General features: G+C 38.3%; 1 protein-coding gene across 1 annotated transcript; it reads left to right on the top strand.

Annotated features, from left to right (window-relative positions):
• Positions 1 to 2159: 2159 nt before the first annotated feature.
• On the top strand, positions 2160 to 16782 carry LOC105388265 (amino acid transporter AVT1C). Its single transcript, XM_048632967.1, has 9 exons — positions 2160 to 2289; positions 4396 to 4482; positions 4703 to 4847; positions 7635 to 7803; positions 10306 to 10494; positions 13982 to 14223; positions 14618 to 14824; positions 15430 to 15625; positions 16013 to 16782. The coding sequence occupies exons 2-9, from the start codon at positions 4408 to 4410 to the stop codon at positions 16146 to 16148; spliced, it is 1359 nt and encodes a 452-aa protein (XP_048488924.1). The 5' UTR covers positions 2160 to 2289; positions 4396 to 4407; the 3' UTR covers positions 16149 to 16782.
• Positions 16783 to 17171: the final 389 nt, after the last annotated feature.

Here is a 17171-nt window from a genome sequence, read left to right as displayed (position 1 = left end):
CTATGTGCCTTTTGGGTGTAGGTAGAGGTACTAGCGTAACTATACTCTAGGTTATATTTGACTACTTTGGGTAGAAGTATGATAAAAATACTTACTGCTTTGCTACTGAGTCTACTGACAGAGTCGTCGAAAAGCAGGGCGTCTAACTAGACTTAAGTTTGTATATAAAAAATACAATATTAACTATAACAGTACGGCATTTTATTCGGGAAGCGGGAGTGGGTCTTCATTTACACCGGGGCGCGGGGGCCTGTCGCGAAGTAAAAACGAAGTAGAAAAGCGTTGCTAAAAAAAGTTTGCGATAGGGGGCCTGTATTGTATTGTATGTTCAATCAACAAATGAGATAACTACCCCCCACCGAACAGATGGTTAAAAACAAGCTCTGAGTTATGATTAAATAATATTCAATGATCAAACTGCTTGCGCTGGGGGTATAAGTACATAATTATACCTTACTCTCAGTCGATTTATATCAAGAGCATTTTCTTTCAATGTTGCAAATATAGAACCGTGAGTAATTAGAATTATACTTAGGTAGTTAGTCATTAATGGAGTCTCTCTGAAAGATCGCATCCGGAACGAAGTAATCCGACAGAGAACTAAAGTCAATGACATAGCTCACCGAGTTAGTAAGCTTAAGTGGCAGTGGGCAGGTCACATCTGTCGAAGAACCGATGACCGATGGGGTAAACGTGTCCTGGAGTGGAGGCCGCGACTAGGCAAACGTAGTGTGGGACTCCCTCCGGCTAGATGGGGTGACGACTTGCGAAAGGTGGCTGGTTATGATTGGATGCGGAAAGCTAAAGATCGCATCCAGTGGCGTGCTTTGGGAGAGGCATACGTCCAGCAGTGGAACACTATAGGCTGATGATGAGTCATTAAGTACACGTAATCAAGGTTTATTTTTGTCATACTAATACCAAGTTGTATATAAGGTAACTTTAAAGCTAATGTCGGCATTAAATCTATGTCTGTCTCTTTCTGACCGTTACTGTCAAAGCAAGGCAACAATACATATTGAGGTCGACATTAGCGTATAAGTACCTAGTTCCTTCATGCAACTCAGAGAAAACATGCCATCCCCAATCAGCTTGTTATTTTTGTGATTCTTTTAAGTGATTTACTATTATAAACTATCAGTTCCCGCGAGTTTCACTTCGCCTTTAAAAGTTTTCCCGTGCGAATTCCGCGATAAAAAGTAGCCTACGTGTTAATCCAGGTGTGCTAACTCCATACCAAATTTAATTAAAATCGGTTCAGCCGTTTTAACAGGAAGAAGTACTTAACAAACATACACACTCACACACACACAAACACAGTAATAAATAAATAAAATAAATAAATGTTTTTATTGGCACTAAAAGGTTTACATTTTTGTATCTTAATCTATTTCATAACTGAGTTAATAAAGGTACAATGACTTAATTATAAAACTCAGTAGTTTTACATTTCAAGAAATTATAATATAACTAGTAAAATATTCTATAGGTACACAACTACACAGTAAGATACTAAATACTACTAGCACCTAAACTAGGCAGAGCCTGTGTCTTAGGCACTAGTTCCTTCCATTGACTTAAATAAATTTGCAAAGTTGATAACATAAATTTAACAGTAGTAGTTATACTCACAAAATTTCGCCTTTATACCTCATATTACTAGGATTAGGATAAGAACTTTATTATCTAAGTACTTATACCTAGAAGCGGCCTAATCGTAGGTACTCTCTAGACTCTCTAACTCTAGAGGGTGCAGTGCAGATGCTTGTTATAAGTACATTCAGACGATATTGGCTGTTTTAAAAATTAAGAAGATGCATAGAAGCCATAACACTCGGTCCGAGTTTCAATTTAAAGTTCCATCTTTTTGTATGACACCACGACATTCGTGATTTAGCTACTGCTATGTAGCTGACATACTACGATTTATTTATTTATTATAAATCAACCATTCCACCCACATATTGTCAAGCTTAAACTAACTTTTACCTCATACTAAATTACCTACTCTACTTAATACTGAAGAAAAGAACCGCCTAAAAACATAGGTGGTACGATACGTCGAACCTTCCCAAAAAATTGTAGATGCTATTTCGTTACCTACGATAGGTTTCCGTATTTTATTTAATTGAGTAGCGCGACATATAATCCGAAGTAAAGTTGCCAAACCAGCCTGGCGAGGCGACCGGTCTCCATCTCCTCACTCCAGTCCTCACCTCAGTACAGCCCGAGCCAGTAACAGTATCACTTCAAGGCAGTGCGGTCGCGTCGTCAACTAACCGGCACCCGGTAAGTGAAGCCATATAACCAATTTACTCTTCAAAAGCCGGAAACACACATTGAACTACTTATTAGGGGACAAACGAACGGACAATCGATATTAAATGTAATAAGACTGTGTAAGCTATGGATCTCGGTTTAGAAACCGTTGCCGTTGGGAGCCCAAAGTTCCAAGTTTGAAACAGAATTTTGAACGAAACAAGTTTTTGGGCGGCTCGATTTTGTTATTTTTAAATTAAGAACGTGTGTGTCATTGACTTTAGATTAGGCCTTGGACCGTTTATTTCGAAACTTATATAACTTGCACGTGTAGGTGTAGGAAGGTATGTCTGCCTAGGACGGAGCTTTATACCTAGGTAGGTAGGTATTAGTGGCGTTTTATCTGCATACAGATCTTGAAAGGAAGTTGTCTTCTTCATCTATAATTCATAGATAGATAAAGGTGGTGGATGGATAATATGGTAGATATGATGAATGATTTTAGTAGTAATATGAATTAAATACTTACTAACGTACTTATAATAAGTAGTACTTACATCAACCTATCTAAAACTTTGGTATTACTTATTACTTAACTTGACTAAATAAACTAACCCTATTGCGCAATCGATTCAAAACTCAAAATTGTTTCAGCCATTGAAACGTTCATGCACTTGTTTTTAAATTCAGTGAAGTTAGGGGTAATTACTATAGTAATTAGGTACGTACAGAATATCAAGAAAGAACCTATTCTTTAAAATCCTTATCAGTTTATTGGGTTAGCAGATAAACTTTGGAACAATTGCCTACCTTCATAACATCATAACATTTAAATGCTTAATGTAGAGTAGGTTCTCTTGTCTTTTATCTTTTGAATATTAAATTAACAGCCCATAAGATGAGTTAGTAACCCATTTTAGTTTTTTGTGGTTTTTAATTAAATAGGTAGGTATTAGTTATGCACTATAGTGTAACTACCTAGTTACTTAGTGAATTTAATAATACTTAAGTATCTATCTAGCTATACCTAGCTACTCTAATTAGATACTCAAACTATCTAAAGTATATAGACCTACGTACAACTGAATTCTTATAGCTAGTCAAATTATCAAAGTTAATTTCAAAGTAAAAACCCTACAAAATATAGAACCAACTCGGTGTCATGATAACATGGCTTAACATTTTTAACTTAAGTTCGTTTACTTTGTGAAATGCTATCTATTAAAACACAGTTAAAAGGGCAAAAGGAAGATCAGTTGCTTTATTATAGCTCTTAACAAGTATGTCCTTAATGGAGATAATCGCATATCAAATTGTTATCGAAAACCAGTCCCTTAAGAATGCACACCTTGTTTTGTACCTAGGTAGGTACTTACTTAATTAACACTTATTATTATTGTGCAACTGACCACGACGTCTTATACACGATGCCATAAGATGATCTACATAAAACTAGGTATAACCCTCCGCTTTTTCATTAGGAAAAACATTGTATGAAAGTAAGTAGGTAAGTTTATAAAATCATTCATAGTCTTTACCGAATTTATAATAAAGTTTATTTTGTCTTGAAAGCTTTGTTTTGTATAGCCCGGTAGAGACGTGATACAGACAGGTAGAGTTTACAAAAAATCGGTTTGTTAAAGCTCTGTAGCCAAAGCTCCTTCCATGCGATCTTCTAAAAGCTTTTTTTACATCTTGTGTTTATGTGGTGTCTGTCTGCGTGTGTTATTAAAAGTATCGAACTAAAAGGGTAACAAATACATTGTGAATGGTTGTGCAACACCATAAGATATATTAATTATTTGAATGGAAACTTACATTAATAAATAAATAAATAATAAATAAAAGTATACAGGCGGAGTTTTTAAAATAGCGATCTCAAGCTCACATGCTTCTCAAGCACATCCACATAAACACCACTGCTACACACATCACACACAACACGTCCCCGGATTTATAACATAACAGGTCACCGTACGTTAGCAATATAATCGTAAAATTCGGCTTGCGGCAAGGCATAATGTCTGGGTCTTTCCTCTTTCTAAGCAGACATCATGAAATTATTGTCCTACTCTGTACTTTGAAGAACGCTAATCCATACAGTTCACCTCATTAATGTTTAATTTATTTCTACAGTTTTTTAGAACAATGAAGAAGTCAGGTCTGGAGGCTGGAGGCTCGCAGAAGGGGCCCACGGAGACCACACCGCTCGTCGGAAAGGACGTAAGTGACTTTTCATTGTAAAATTACTTAATTAGGTTAATAAAGAACATTTTTGAAGTTAACTAATTCGCTCGGTCACCCATTGATCTAATGTTTCTAATCCCCACATAAACAACTTTCATTCATAAATTTCATGCAACATGTGCATTGGACCAAGTTAGGTACACAAATTTTACAATATCACCTGTCACCAACTCTTTAACCGGTTTCTTTTCTCTAGGGCTCCGGCGGCGGCGGCGGCGATGGCGGCGGCTCCAGCAAGGGAGGGTTCGGAGGGCTCTCAGTGAACCAGGTGGCTCTGCTGATCGCTGGAGAGATGGCCGGCAGCGGAGTCCTGGCTTTACCCAGGGCATTGACCAAGACCGGTGAGTGATGATGCAACCTTTTTACTAGTAGTGGTCGAAATATGGCCACCATATTATGTCAAACTTTATGCTATAAACCCAACGAAATGTTTGATTATTTTTTACCAGTTAAAGGGTTACGCGATCTTCTTAGCGTGTCGACTACTATGGTTTTTATATTGTTAAGAAGCCAATGGACTAAAGTTAAGATTGAGTGATCTAGAGATTGGGCGGTGCTTCAATTTGATTGTTTTTAAGAAGTACCTACTTAATTTTGAATTAATTAATATTGGTAAAATATTACCAAGTATATTATATTCATTAAGAAAAGCCAAAAGCCCGCAGCTGGGCTGAGGGGTTTACAAAAGTGCGACACCTGCCTGTCCCCCGCATCTCTGGTTCTAGGTCTTGTATAGAAATGAGTTAATAATCGGTGGTGGTTGCGTAGCATAAGCTCCTTGCGAATTTGCTCTAAAAAGCGTTGCGAAAGCTAGCTTCTGAACGCTCCATTGCTTTTGCAAGGCATGGGGCTTGATGAAGCTTTTTTGACTAACTATTTTGCGTTAGTTTATTACGTTACTAGTGTCAAAACAATGTATTAACTAGTTTTATCCTATCCTGAATAGTCACAGGTTCACATCACAGCTTTACGTTCGCACTGTCAGGCACCATTTTCTCCGAGTCCGAAATCACACTTGTGTATTTACAAAGTAAACACTTGTAATTCCATAACCTACTAGTTACTCACCTACAACTGATAACAGAGTGTTATTTCACTCTGTCTCACAAAAGATAGAGCAGCATTAGGTATGCACCTAGCGTTATTATTATCTGATTCTATATTAGATAAGTGTACAGTTCATTGTTTCAAATAGGCAGGTTCCTATTTACTATTCTTCAGTTTTGTCTTATACTTATTATGACTAAGTACTTACTAAAAGCTACATAGATTTACTTTTTTTAATTAGCCTATTTAGTTTCCCACTGCTGGGATTTATCAAAATACAGCAAAATAGTATCAAAATACACCTTACTATTAAAGGTATCGATAATATTACGAAATATCTTTGAAATAGCTGTTCTTTATTGCTATTTACATTAAAAATAATTTAATTGATATTTTATGTTCTTTAGTAATTAAATACGACTAATGATTTGTCGGAAAGGAATGCACAAAGGTTTTGTGGTAATTTAGACGTAGGCAGGTTCATTCACTTAATTGTTAAACTTATAATAATGTCGTTTTCTATCTAACACACAGCTAGGAAAAATATTGAAATGTCATTACAAATAAGAACTTAGACGGGTCTAACTTCTTATTAGCTGTATTTATTCTTAACCTAGGTATTATGTTCCACTGCAGCTAGGCTAGGAATGTTATTAAAAATATACCTAGGTACATATTTATATGTGGCCAAAAGCTGAAAAGATATTTCGCTTCTACATTATACACAATACCAAACTCGATGAAAGATCAAACGGGGTCAGAATGTGGGCATATTTCGACCACAAAGTTCGGCCATGAATCTAAACCAATCTAAGAAAGATACCTATACTCGTACCTTCTTAGCAACCGACCGTCACGTTAGCTGTTACATAACCCAACTGTAGGACAAAAACTATATTATAGCAAAAACCCCGGCTTTATACCTGACTACTAAACTGAATAACGATTAGCCGTTTTAAAACTGTATGTTAGCGCTTCTTCTTAGAGTGTGAATTTGTCACCAATGATAAACAATGAACAATAGTTCTAATAAGTTTAGTGTCCTTTAAATAGATACATACAAATGAAAAAAATGCGCATCTCTTTACATCAAAATATAAGTAGTTAAGCTTTTTAATAGATATTCAATAACATAGTTACGATTGGGATCCCTAATAGATGCAACGAAGTACAGTCAACAGTTATGGGACAGCCATAACGAAATCTATCTGACCATTATAAAAAATTAAGTAAGAATCAGTAAGTCGTTTTCAAAACTCTACCCTCTGTCATTCGTTGGAATACAGGTTTCGATAATTACGTAAGTTTGTTGCAAAGTACGAGTACCTAGGTAAGTACACATATAGGTACATAGGTGTGTAATTAGTATACCGAGAAGTATGCCTAGCCCAGGTTGTACCAGTAAATATAAGTAGATAATATTAATAATACCTAGGTGACTGGCAGGTACATAAAATGCTGGCAGTACAGGTATTATGTAACTAACCGCATTTAAATATTTGTATCTTATTAACTTAAGATAGGGACCAAACTTGTTTTTCTTTTAAGTATTTGATTTCATTAGTTAGATTTCTATAAGTATAATATTATATTGTAAGCTAGTTTAGGTAGCACCATAAAGAAACTTTTGCGCTCTCTAGGTACCTATATACCTAACTTCTTTTATACACTCACGACTCACGAGCAATGAAAAAGTTCCATGCCATTACGTTCCATATGTAACTGGAACTTTTTCATTGCTCTCGAATCAATCCCATCTTCTCTGTAACCTATATCAATTATGTATGCTATGCGTGTAACCATCTTATCCTTATCAGCATCCAATGATCTATCATAAAGGGCTTGTAGAAAAATAGTGACGTCGCATCGAAAAAATCGGCGACTGTTTTGACAGTTTTTCGGGGCAAATACTTGATTTACTGTCCCAGGTTTTTGCGATGCGAGGTCGCAACGCGCAGTTTTGTGTACAACCCTCTACAAATAAATGTATAATTATGGTCAATGGCTTACAGCGAAAATTTGTTAATGTTTAACATAAACATGTTCCTTTCTATAAATTCACTTCCCTTTCCCTATTCCAGGCTGGGTGGGAGTCCCCATCATCATCATCATGTGCGTGATCGCGGCGTTCAGCGGCAAGCGTCTCGGCGACTGCTGGTCCATGGTGGAGGCACGGGACCCTGAGATGAGGAGCCGGCAACGCACCCCGTACGCCATTATTGCCAACCAGGCGCTTGGGAAGAAGTGGAGGTATTTGTTGTATTTATTTTATGTGCTACGGCTGGTACAATACAGCTGCGTTGACCGGGGGGCTGTTTTCTTTTGTTTTTCCATCCTAACTAATATTATAAATGCGAAAGTAACTGTGTCTGTCTGTCTGTTACTCTTTCAAGCCAAAACTACTGAACGGATTTGAATGAAATTTGGTATACATACGGTCTAGACCCTGGGAAAGAACATAGGCTACTTTTATCCCGGAATTCCCACAGGAAAACTTTTTAAGGCGAAGCGAAGCTCGCGGGAATAGCTAGTATAAAATACAACTTCTAAGGCCTTCTAAGACTCTAGTCTCGGAGACTAGTCGCCGCGAAGTATCTTAGGTACTACATTTATGAGAAGAGTACCAGTATCGTAGTGTGAACTGTGAAGGTCTCCATGTAACTGTATGTGAGATAGGTGAAGGGCCGAACTTCTACCAAACGACTGATAATACTTGTCTGACGGTCTCGTCGTAGGTAGGAGTGGAAGATTTAAAAAGTTACCTTAATCTTGGGAAGAGTGTGAAGAGTGTAGGTAGAGCTGGTACAGAGTGATAATTATGAATTCTTGTTTCTTCCCGGAATGCTATTGGTGAAGATTCAGAGGGTGTTACCACAAAAACTTAGACAGTATTTAACAGATGTTTAGCGCTGTCAAACGCCTACAAAATCTGTCAAATTTCGTTTTAGACACTTGTTAAACAGTGTTTAGAGTTTTTTGTGGTAGCACAGAGAATGTTTAATACTCCAAATTCTTGTCACATAAAAGCCTACCTCATAGTATAAATATAGTAACTTTATTTACATATGCCATTCTAGATTCCGCGACATTATAGACACAACCGGTAGTATAAATAACATGTAGGCAAGCATAAAAACAAGATGAAATTTTATCTCACGATAAATTAAAGAATTAATTCGAGGCAGAGATTTAATAAAAGATTCGGATTGCAATAATTTATGCACACGTTAGAGAGCTTTTACTTCCGTCCGCTTATTTGTTTGTTTACTCATAAGTAAGTATGATCCTTTTTTAGAATAACATGATTTTAGATTTCATGCCACATTTCGGTCCATATCTAATGACATTTTCCACCAATACCACGGTTTATTGAAATAATGTATTTCAAAACAAACATAGTTAAGCGTTATGTAAGTTAACTTTGAATAAAACAGCCGTAAGTGAGTAATAAATTGAAGCACGATCATCTTGGCATTCTGCTAGAGGTCTAATGCAACCAGTTGCACCTGTCTTCCAATATAAATAGAGCTCAATATAGCTCGGCTTAGTTGTAGAGCCCGGTGGTTAGCCCACAATTAATGTCCAATGTGATGTGTGGAACCGGTTGTGTCGGTAGACCAGTCTCCCTCAAACTTAATGGCTGTTTTTTGGTATTCCGACTCATTAATGCATCGGTTAGAAACCTACGACGACTTTCAATGATAAAAACACATTTGGTGATAGGTAAAAAATAATTTTAGTGAATCAGGTAGGTAACGGTAGGGTAAATCAAGTATATCGGAAGCTTTCTTTAAGGTCTGTTAATACTGACACTCTATTCTATTCTATAGAATACTGACACTCTCACGGATATCCTCTAATTCTGCAGGGTTATTGTGAAAACCCCAAATCGAACGTAATCTTTAAGCCTGGCAGGCAATTTGGAGATATTAGGTATAGGCTCGATCGATAGTCGGTACCGACAACCTTCATGTTGATATTAATAACTTGAGATAAGTAGCTTATACTTACAAGTAAAGTTTTACTGGGTATTAGGGGAACTATCTTGTCTTATAGGTACTTATCTCCACCTGCCAAGCGCTAAGATTATTTAGCGCAAAACCCTCCCAACAGTACGCAGTAGACTGTAACGAGCTTTGCGTTTTTACCTTATACATAAAAAATGATATTATTATACATTCGAATCGAACATAAACCATCACAAAAACCTTGAGCAACATAACGTTGCTACAATGTAGAATTGATTCTATGCGACATTGAATGAATCAGGTAGAGATCTTGAATGCATGATAAATATGCATCAATCCATGGTTTTCTTAGAACGGCTGGTTTAGCATATATGTACGTTTCTAAACCTTGGCACCTACGTACATGGATCAGTTAGTTAAATTGTTTATAAACATATGGGGTAAGAAATAGCCACCACGGGTGGATCTCGATCTAGATGTAGTTACCTACAGCTAAAATTTATCTAAGTATATAAAAATAAAATCTTTCAAAAAAAATATGGTATTTAGTACAACGCGGGATTGTCCCGCACGCGTTCATAAAAGTATTCATTGTAACACGTGGAATATGCACGCGGGACACGGTAAAAGCGTGGCGTGCGATCCCGCGTGCCTGATGAAATCCACATGCTGGGCACATAAGCGCGAGCATTCAATTAAGGGCCACCGCCCGATTCCCCGATGGTACCCATAACCACTACAGTTAAGTATAAATTCTAACCTGCTATACCTCTACTGCTTCCAGCGTGGTGGTTTCCATGGCTATGATGGCCACTCTCTTCGGAGCCGCCGTGGTCTACCTGCTGATGGCTGCCCAGATCATCGAGGAAGTGCTCCGGACCCTGGTCCCCACGGTCACCTTCTGCGCCTGGTTCCTCATCGTTGCTGGGGCCACCACGCCGCTCATGATGTTCACCTCGCCTAAGGACTTCTCGTGAGTTTCACTTGTTATTAAATATGGTATAACTAACTACAGATATGGTTAAAGTGATAGGTCGATTCGGAGGAAATATTATCTGAAGGGCTTATGATATTTTTGTATTAAATGAAAACAGTTTAGTCAAAGTGATTGTAAAAATATGTAGGTAGGTCTACAACTAAGTTTACTCTGAATAGTGAGTAGTTTTAAATTTGGCAGGTAAGTAAATCCGTTTAATTGTTTGTGAAAAACGTTAAAGATGGAAACTAATCGCAAACATAGATTTAGTTTAAGGTTAAGAAATAGTGTAAGCTGATTGTTAACTTGTATTAGGGTATGATGGGACTGACATGTTTTCTATAGAAAACAAAGTCCCTAAATAAAAATAGATTTAAAAAAAAAATTGGCATTTTAAGCACTTATTAGACTAGTCAAGTAACCCATCAGGGAGGGACCATGGACGGTGTGGAAATCCACTTGCATCGTACCATACCTTAGCGTCATCAATTCATCATCCACAGAAGTTAATTTCTTAGTATTGTACCAATATTCCTAGCATATCTCGAAATGTATAGTTACAAGTGGCACATCTATCTCATATCAATTTAGTTACCCCCTATGAGTTAAATGTAACTTCCGTTGTGAGTTAATTTATCTTGTGGTTTCAATTTTATAGATCGACTGACCAAAACAGACTGCGTCCGTACGCCTATATCTTTGACCAATCTCTGCGAAATCATTTCGGATTGGACCAATCGTAAGCAAGATATTATGTTTCGTGTGGTTTTGTGAAGTTTCCTCTAGTCTAGATTAACTTTAACCTTCCTTTAGCTAGAACCCCAGAATATTAACGCTAGCTGACCACAATTTTAAGGTGTTGTTATGAAGTATAGGTTCTGTCTGGGCTTCTACTTTTTTGCTAGTCTTCCAATAGCTATCTACCTACGCATCCCATATTTAAGTATCATTATTATTGTAGGTAAGTATATTTATTATACGGCATGGTTACGAAAAATAAGGCAGGCTTGGTATCCGTATCTATCTTGGTATCTATATATCCGTATTAACTTCTGTTTCAACTATGTACTTACCAACGATATCAATTACTACTCGTAGCGCGACACACAAAATTATTTCACAACGACTATAGACTATCCATACTATCCATACCATATTTCTGAGTATTTCCAGTCAACTTTCTTAAACAACAGTAATTCAAATATAAATCTACCAAGCAACCTAGTTTCCGAACAATCGAACTGTGATATTGGCTCAATAGAAATAGATATAAATGTTGTTGAGAAACTACTTAAATCTCTAGACCTCAGTAAGTCCGCGGGACCCGACTTCATACCGGCTATCTTTCTGGTAAAATGTGCCGAGGAACTTAGCATCCCGCTATCTATTATTTTCAAGCGCTGCGTCGATGAGGGAGTTATGCCGACAATCTGGAAATCTGCGTTCATCTCCCCAATCCACAAAAAAGGCCCCAGGGAGTGTGTCGAGCATTACAGGCCAATATCAAAGCTGTGCTTAATATCTAAAGTTCTGGAGCGGATAGTGTACAACCAGTTGTATAACGCTCTCAAACATACATTTAGTCCTGCACAGCACGGCTTTCTCAAGCGTAGGTCCACAGTAACCAACCTACTGCTTTTTAACGATTTCTTATCCAGGCACCTGGCTGATGGGGATCAAGTGGATGCAATTTACACAGATTACAGCAAGGCCTTTGACCGTATTGACCATTATCTACTACTTAATAAACTACATAGTCAAGGCGTACGGCACAATCTGTTAAATTGGTTCACCTGTTATCTCACTAATCGTTCACAGGCTGTTGTCCTCAACGGGTTTACCTCAACCTGGAAGGATATTCCTTCCGGGGTGCCCCAGGGTTCCCTTTTAGGGCCGCTGCTCTTCATCGTTTTTATTGGTGATATCGACTCTTGCTTCGTAAATTCCTCCCATCTTTTATTTGCAGACGACATGAAGATCTTCAGAACTGTTAACAATGCACTGAATGCTACTCTCCTCCAGGAAGATCTATCTAGGCTGGACTCTTATTGCGCTAAAAACAAATTAGACCTTAACGTGTCGAAGTGCTTCATTGTTTCTTTTAGTAGGAAAAAGACATCGCACATAGCCGACTACCTAATCCGTGATCAGTGCCTAGCAAGGATGTTTTCCTCTCGCGACCTAGGTGTCGTCTTTGATAGTAAGATCATTTTTGATCAGCACATAGATAGCATCGTGGGCAAAGCATCGAGGGCACTTGGCTTCATTATGCGGTCGTCCAAACCGTTCAAATGTATGAAAACAGTGAAATTGTTGTACTGTGCTTATGTGCGTAGCCATCTCGAGTATGCCAGCCAGATCTGGAATCCTCGATATAATGTTTATATCAACAGAATAGAGAGGATCCAGAAAAAATTTACTCGCTACCTAGGCTTTAAGTTCAAGGTGCCCTATTCTGACTACGAACACCGGTGCGAACGCTTCCATCTCTTGCCCCTCGTACTCAGACGAACTGTGGCTGACGCTATCTTCTTAGTGAAAGTAGTAAGAGGTGACATAGACTGTCCCCAGTTATTACAGCTGGTAAAACTTAGAGTTCCCGAAGTAATGACGCGGAAAAAGGCGGTGCTGAATGTACCCCAATGTAGTACCAACTACGAGCAAAACTCATTTTTCGTGCGAGCCAGCATCGTGGTCAATCGGCTGTGCGAGTCTGATGAAGTTGACCTATTCTGTACAAGCATAGAGGCTATTAGGATAGTCTTTGTGCGAAATTTCGTAGCATCGTTGGCATAACGGCGAAAAAGGCGGGTGGTTTCACTTGCCAGGATATTTGGGCATTAGTCAATAATTTATGTCTTTATTTACAATTGTATGTGTTAAGTTAAAAGGTAAACTATTATAACCAGTTTAACTAGTATAGCCAGTGTACGTGTGTTTTAGTGTTTAATGTTATAGACTTTTGTTATGTATCCTTTTGTGTATCTGTGGAAACTATTAATTGGCTTTTTGTTGTCTTTTATTTTTGTCTAATTGTACTGATTTAGCTGTAAGTTTTCCTAATAAAGTAAAATAAATAAATAAATAAATACCATACCAACTGCTGCACATATTGTGCCTCGTTTTATACATGCTACTTAAATTCTTTTTTACATTTCATTACCTATCCTACTCGTTACCCCAAGAAGATATTTAACGTAAACAAAAAGTTGAAATGATGGTCGAGGAGTTACTTTGCCATTTCTTCTCCTCAGAGCCTTTGTGAAATGGTGGTAGACCATTGCACTGGTAAACTTATAATCTAGACAATACACAAATAATTGCAAAAAATTACGCCCTTTTACAAGAAAATGGCACCCTCACGTTAATTTGTTCGAATTTGGGCCAGCGGCAGCGTGTGGGTCACATTTTCTTTGAGCAAAATCTGATATCTTTTCTTTTGAAATCTGTTGAGTAAAAGGATATTCTATTCTATTCCCCGCAGCTTCACCGGAGTCATAGCCTTCGGCTCGACCTTCGTAGCCTGCATCCTCTACTTCATCCAGATGATGAACGACATCCGTCCGTTCCCGACCTTCCGCCTCGGCATCCACGGCTTCCAGGACTTCTTCCTCGCCTTCGGGACCATCATGTTCGCGTTCGGAGGCGCCTCCGCCTTCCCCACTATTCAGAACGACATGGCCGACAAGAGCAAGTTCAATAAGAGCTTGATGTACTCTTTTGGAGGTGAGTTTTAAGACGTAGAGTGGATGAATGATACTGCAATTCTAAACTTAACGGTAAAATGTTTCAGTGTCATTATTATAAATGTGTGAAACAAACGAACGAAATAAACTTAAAGCTGACATCATCATAACGATTAAGTGATAATTTAATTATCTACCAACCTTCTTCTATAAAGTTCTACTGAAGACCAGTATTAGATCTATAGATCTAACATGTGTCATGATCATCATCAAAATCAATCGCCCCCTGTTGAAAATATTATAAGTCTGTACAAGCTCGTAATCCAAGGAGAGCTCTTTTGTGTCTTTCTCACCAACAAATATAGGCTAAGTATCTGTTAGATCGGTACCTACCTAGTAATGCAACAAATCATTTCCCATATTTACCATTGCAGCCGTCCTAATCCTCTACCTGCCCATCGCGATCGCCGGCTACGCCATCTACGGAGAGTCCGTTGCCCCGAACCTCGCCGCCTCAGTCACCGCCACGCCTCTGACCCTAGTGGCTAACATCCTGATGGCAGTCCACCTGATCGCCGCCTTCACCATCCTCATCAACCCCGTCTGCCAGGAGGCTGAGGAGCTGTACAATATCGCTCATGGTTGGTATTTTGAGTTCTCTTTGTTGTTTCGTTTGTCTGCTGTGATACTGAAGAATGATTTTAGAAGCCTTTATTTAATTTTAGCAGCTTACATAATAGCAGGCTAGACTACAGACCAAATGATGTTTTGCTTTGTGTATATTTATCTAATTATAACATATTATATAGCAGTCTACCGATAAATGGATGTTGGAGTAATACTGAGTAATTTGTCTGTATGGTCTACTCTACTCAATTTTTAACGTCCAGGAAAAACATTCTCAGTGCCAATTTCTCCATTGTCGGTTATCTAACTGACAGGGATTGATTTATAAATTAAACGTCATCTCCATATAAAATTCATGACAGATGTGTCAAAAGTTAACCACTACTCCCTGGTTATGCTCTAACCGAGAATGGAGAAATTGTCTCTAATTACATACTTAATTGAAAATTCACAGAAATTCTGTTCTTTTTACTGACGTCGAAAAAAGAGGATATTGTAAATTCATATGTATGAATGTTTTCTTTTTTCTCGAACATACTATCAGCAGTATTTTCAGAAAAGTATAGGACCATAGGTAGTTGTTAAGTGAAGCGATCTTAACCTCCGACCCCCTTTACAGACGCAACCCTCTGGCGCATGGGTGTCCGAGTCTCCATAATGCTGGCCATCCTCTTCATCGGCGAGAGCATCCCGCGGTTCTACACGATCCTGGCGCTGGTGGGAGGCACCACGGTGGCGCTGCTGACCTTCGTGCTGCCGAGTCTCTGCTACCTGAAGCTGTCGGAACTGCCGCCCGCTGAGGGGCAGGTGGCTGTGTGAGTTGGACTGGATTTATTTGTTAAACATTGCAGAGCCCGCAAATGCAATATTTTTGATAAAAGCTGACAGTTTCATAAAGTATCATCCTAACACTCTTGTTAAATCTCGAGACATGTCACGTGGTGTGCCAGTGTATGCCGAGTGAGCGAAAACTTCTTCTACCAGGTTTGTAGAGGACGGGTCCCGAATTCGTTGCAATGCAAGGTCTGCTTTCCTTGCAAAGGATTAGTGAAATCGAGAGGTCATTTCCATTTGAATGCTGTTTTGCTGTTGAAAATTTACTTACGTTATAATGATTAACCGAATTCTATCAAAATCTTCATTTGTTTTCAACTTCATAATCTTTACAAACAGCCTCATAAAACCCCCATTTCTGCCCACAGTCAGCAGCCAGGCTGGATGAAGATGGTGTGCTGGGAGGTGATCATCATCGGAGCCGTCGGCGGCATCGCGGCCACGTACAGCGCGGTCAGTGCCATCTTCAGCACCGCACAGGCCACTCCCTGCTACCTCAAGTAGAACCCTTAATAGCTGTAGAATTCCAAATCTAAATTGGGATAGGAGAACCTTAAGTACCGAGGTTCTGGAAGAAAACTGTTCTAAGTGCAGGTTTTTTGATGGCAGGGTAAAAGTAACACAAACATACCTAATATCATGAGCTAAATAACAGCCGTCCATAGCTCCACCTATGCTTCTGCTTAGGACGGCTAGAAAGTGACAAATGTTGGTTTTAATTTGTGAATCAGGTTTCAGAAGTGTGAAATTTAGATTTGGATGTCTATAGCATCGTCTGGTCTTATTAGTTTTGTAAGTATTTTTGTAACATGTTGACATTGAGTCTCTTATTTGCTTTGTCTTGTAAGATTTATTAAATGTTTTAGTTTTTAAGATAAACCGTTACTGGATGCGCAATCAGGTCGCTTTGCATAATACGTAATGCTATTTTTAAGATAGTTCTATGTTACGTATAGGCTTTGTTACGTGAAATAATTAAAGACAATAATGACATGCGGTCACAATCATGAAGTTTAACTGACAAGACCGTGCAACAGATTTCTGTACCTACTGCATAAATCATCGACCTTTTCATGAATTTTTGTATGTATTTTTAAGTGATTATAATATTGAATTTTAAATAAAGGTTAATATAAAATGGCTGTTTTTTATTCATCTATTCTGGTTTGTAGGTACCCATAGGGGAATTCCAATAGGAATCGAATAGGCGGACTTTGCCTTCTCTTAAAATTATCTAACTAAGCTATCTCCTATGTAAGTACGTAGAATTTTATCCATAAGCTGTGTGGCACACTGTCGTTTTCACTTGTTAGGAAAGAAGAAGCAGAGCCAATTCTACATCATATTACCAGTTAGCACACTGTACGGTCACCTTCATAAGTAGCTACACACATTTTTACCCTATTACCAACAAAGTATAAATGGATGTATGAATAAATAGGCATAATGTATTGTATAGCTACTTTTAAACCTGACTGTATCAAGATACGACATGGATATAGATGGGAATACAAGGAACTTATTGAA

The sequence above is a fragment of the Plutella xylostella genome, chromosome Z (assembly GCF_932276165.1).
Source record: "Plutella xylostella chromosome Z, ilPluXylo3.1, whole genome shotgun sequence".
In the NCBI taxonomy this organism is placed as follows: Eukaryota; Metazoa; Arthropoda; class Insecta; order Lepidoptera; family Plutellidae; genus Plutella; species Plutella xylostella.
The sequence above is the reverse complement of the archived record's forward strand: the minus strand, read 5'-3'. Positions and strand labels throughout refer to the sequence as shown.

Excerpts from the sequence above, each read along its gene's own strand:
- LOC105388265 (XM_048632967.1), top strand. The coding sequence starts at position 4,408 with ATGAAGAAGTCAGGTCTGGAGGCTGGAGGCTCGCAGAAGGGGCCCACG. Across the intron at positions 14,224-14,617 it reads CTTGATGTACTCTTTTGGAG|CCGTCCTAATCCTCTACCTG; the intron begins GTGAGTTTTAAG and ends TTACCATTGCAG. Across the intron at positions 14,825-15,429 it reads GCTGTACAATATCGCTCATG|ACGCAACCCTCTGGCGCATG; the intron begins GTTGGTATTTTG and ends CCCCCTTTACAG.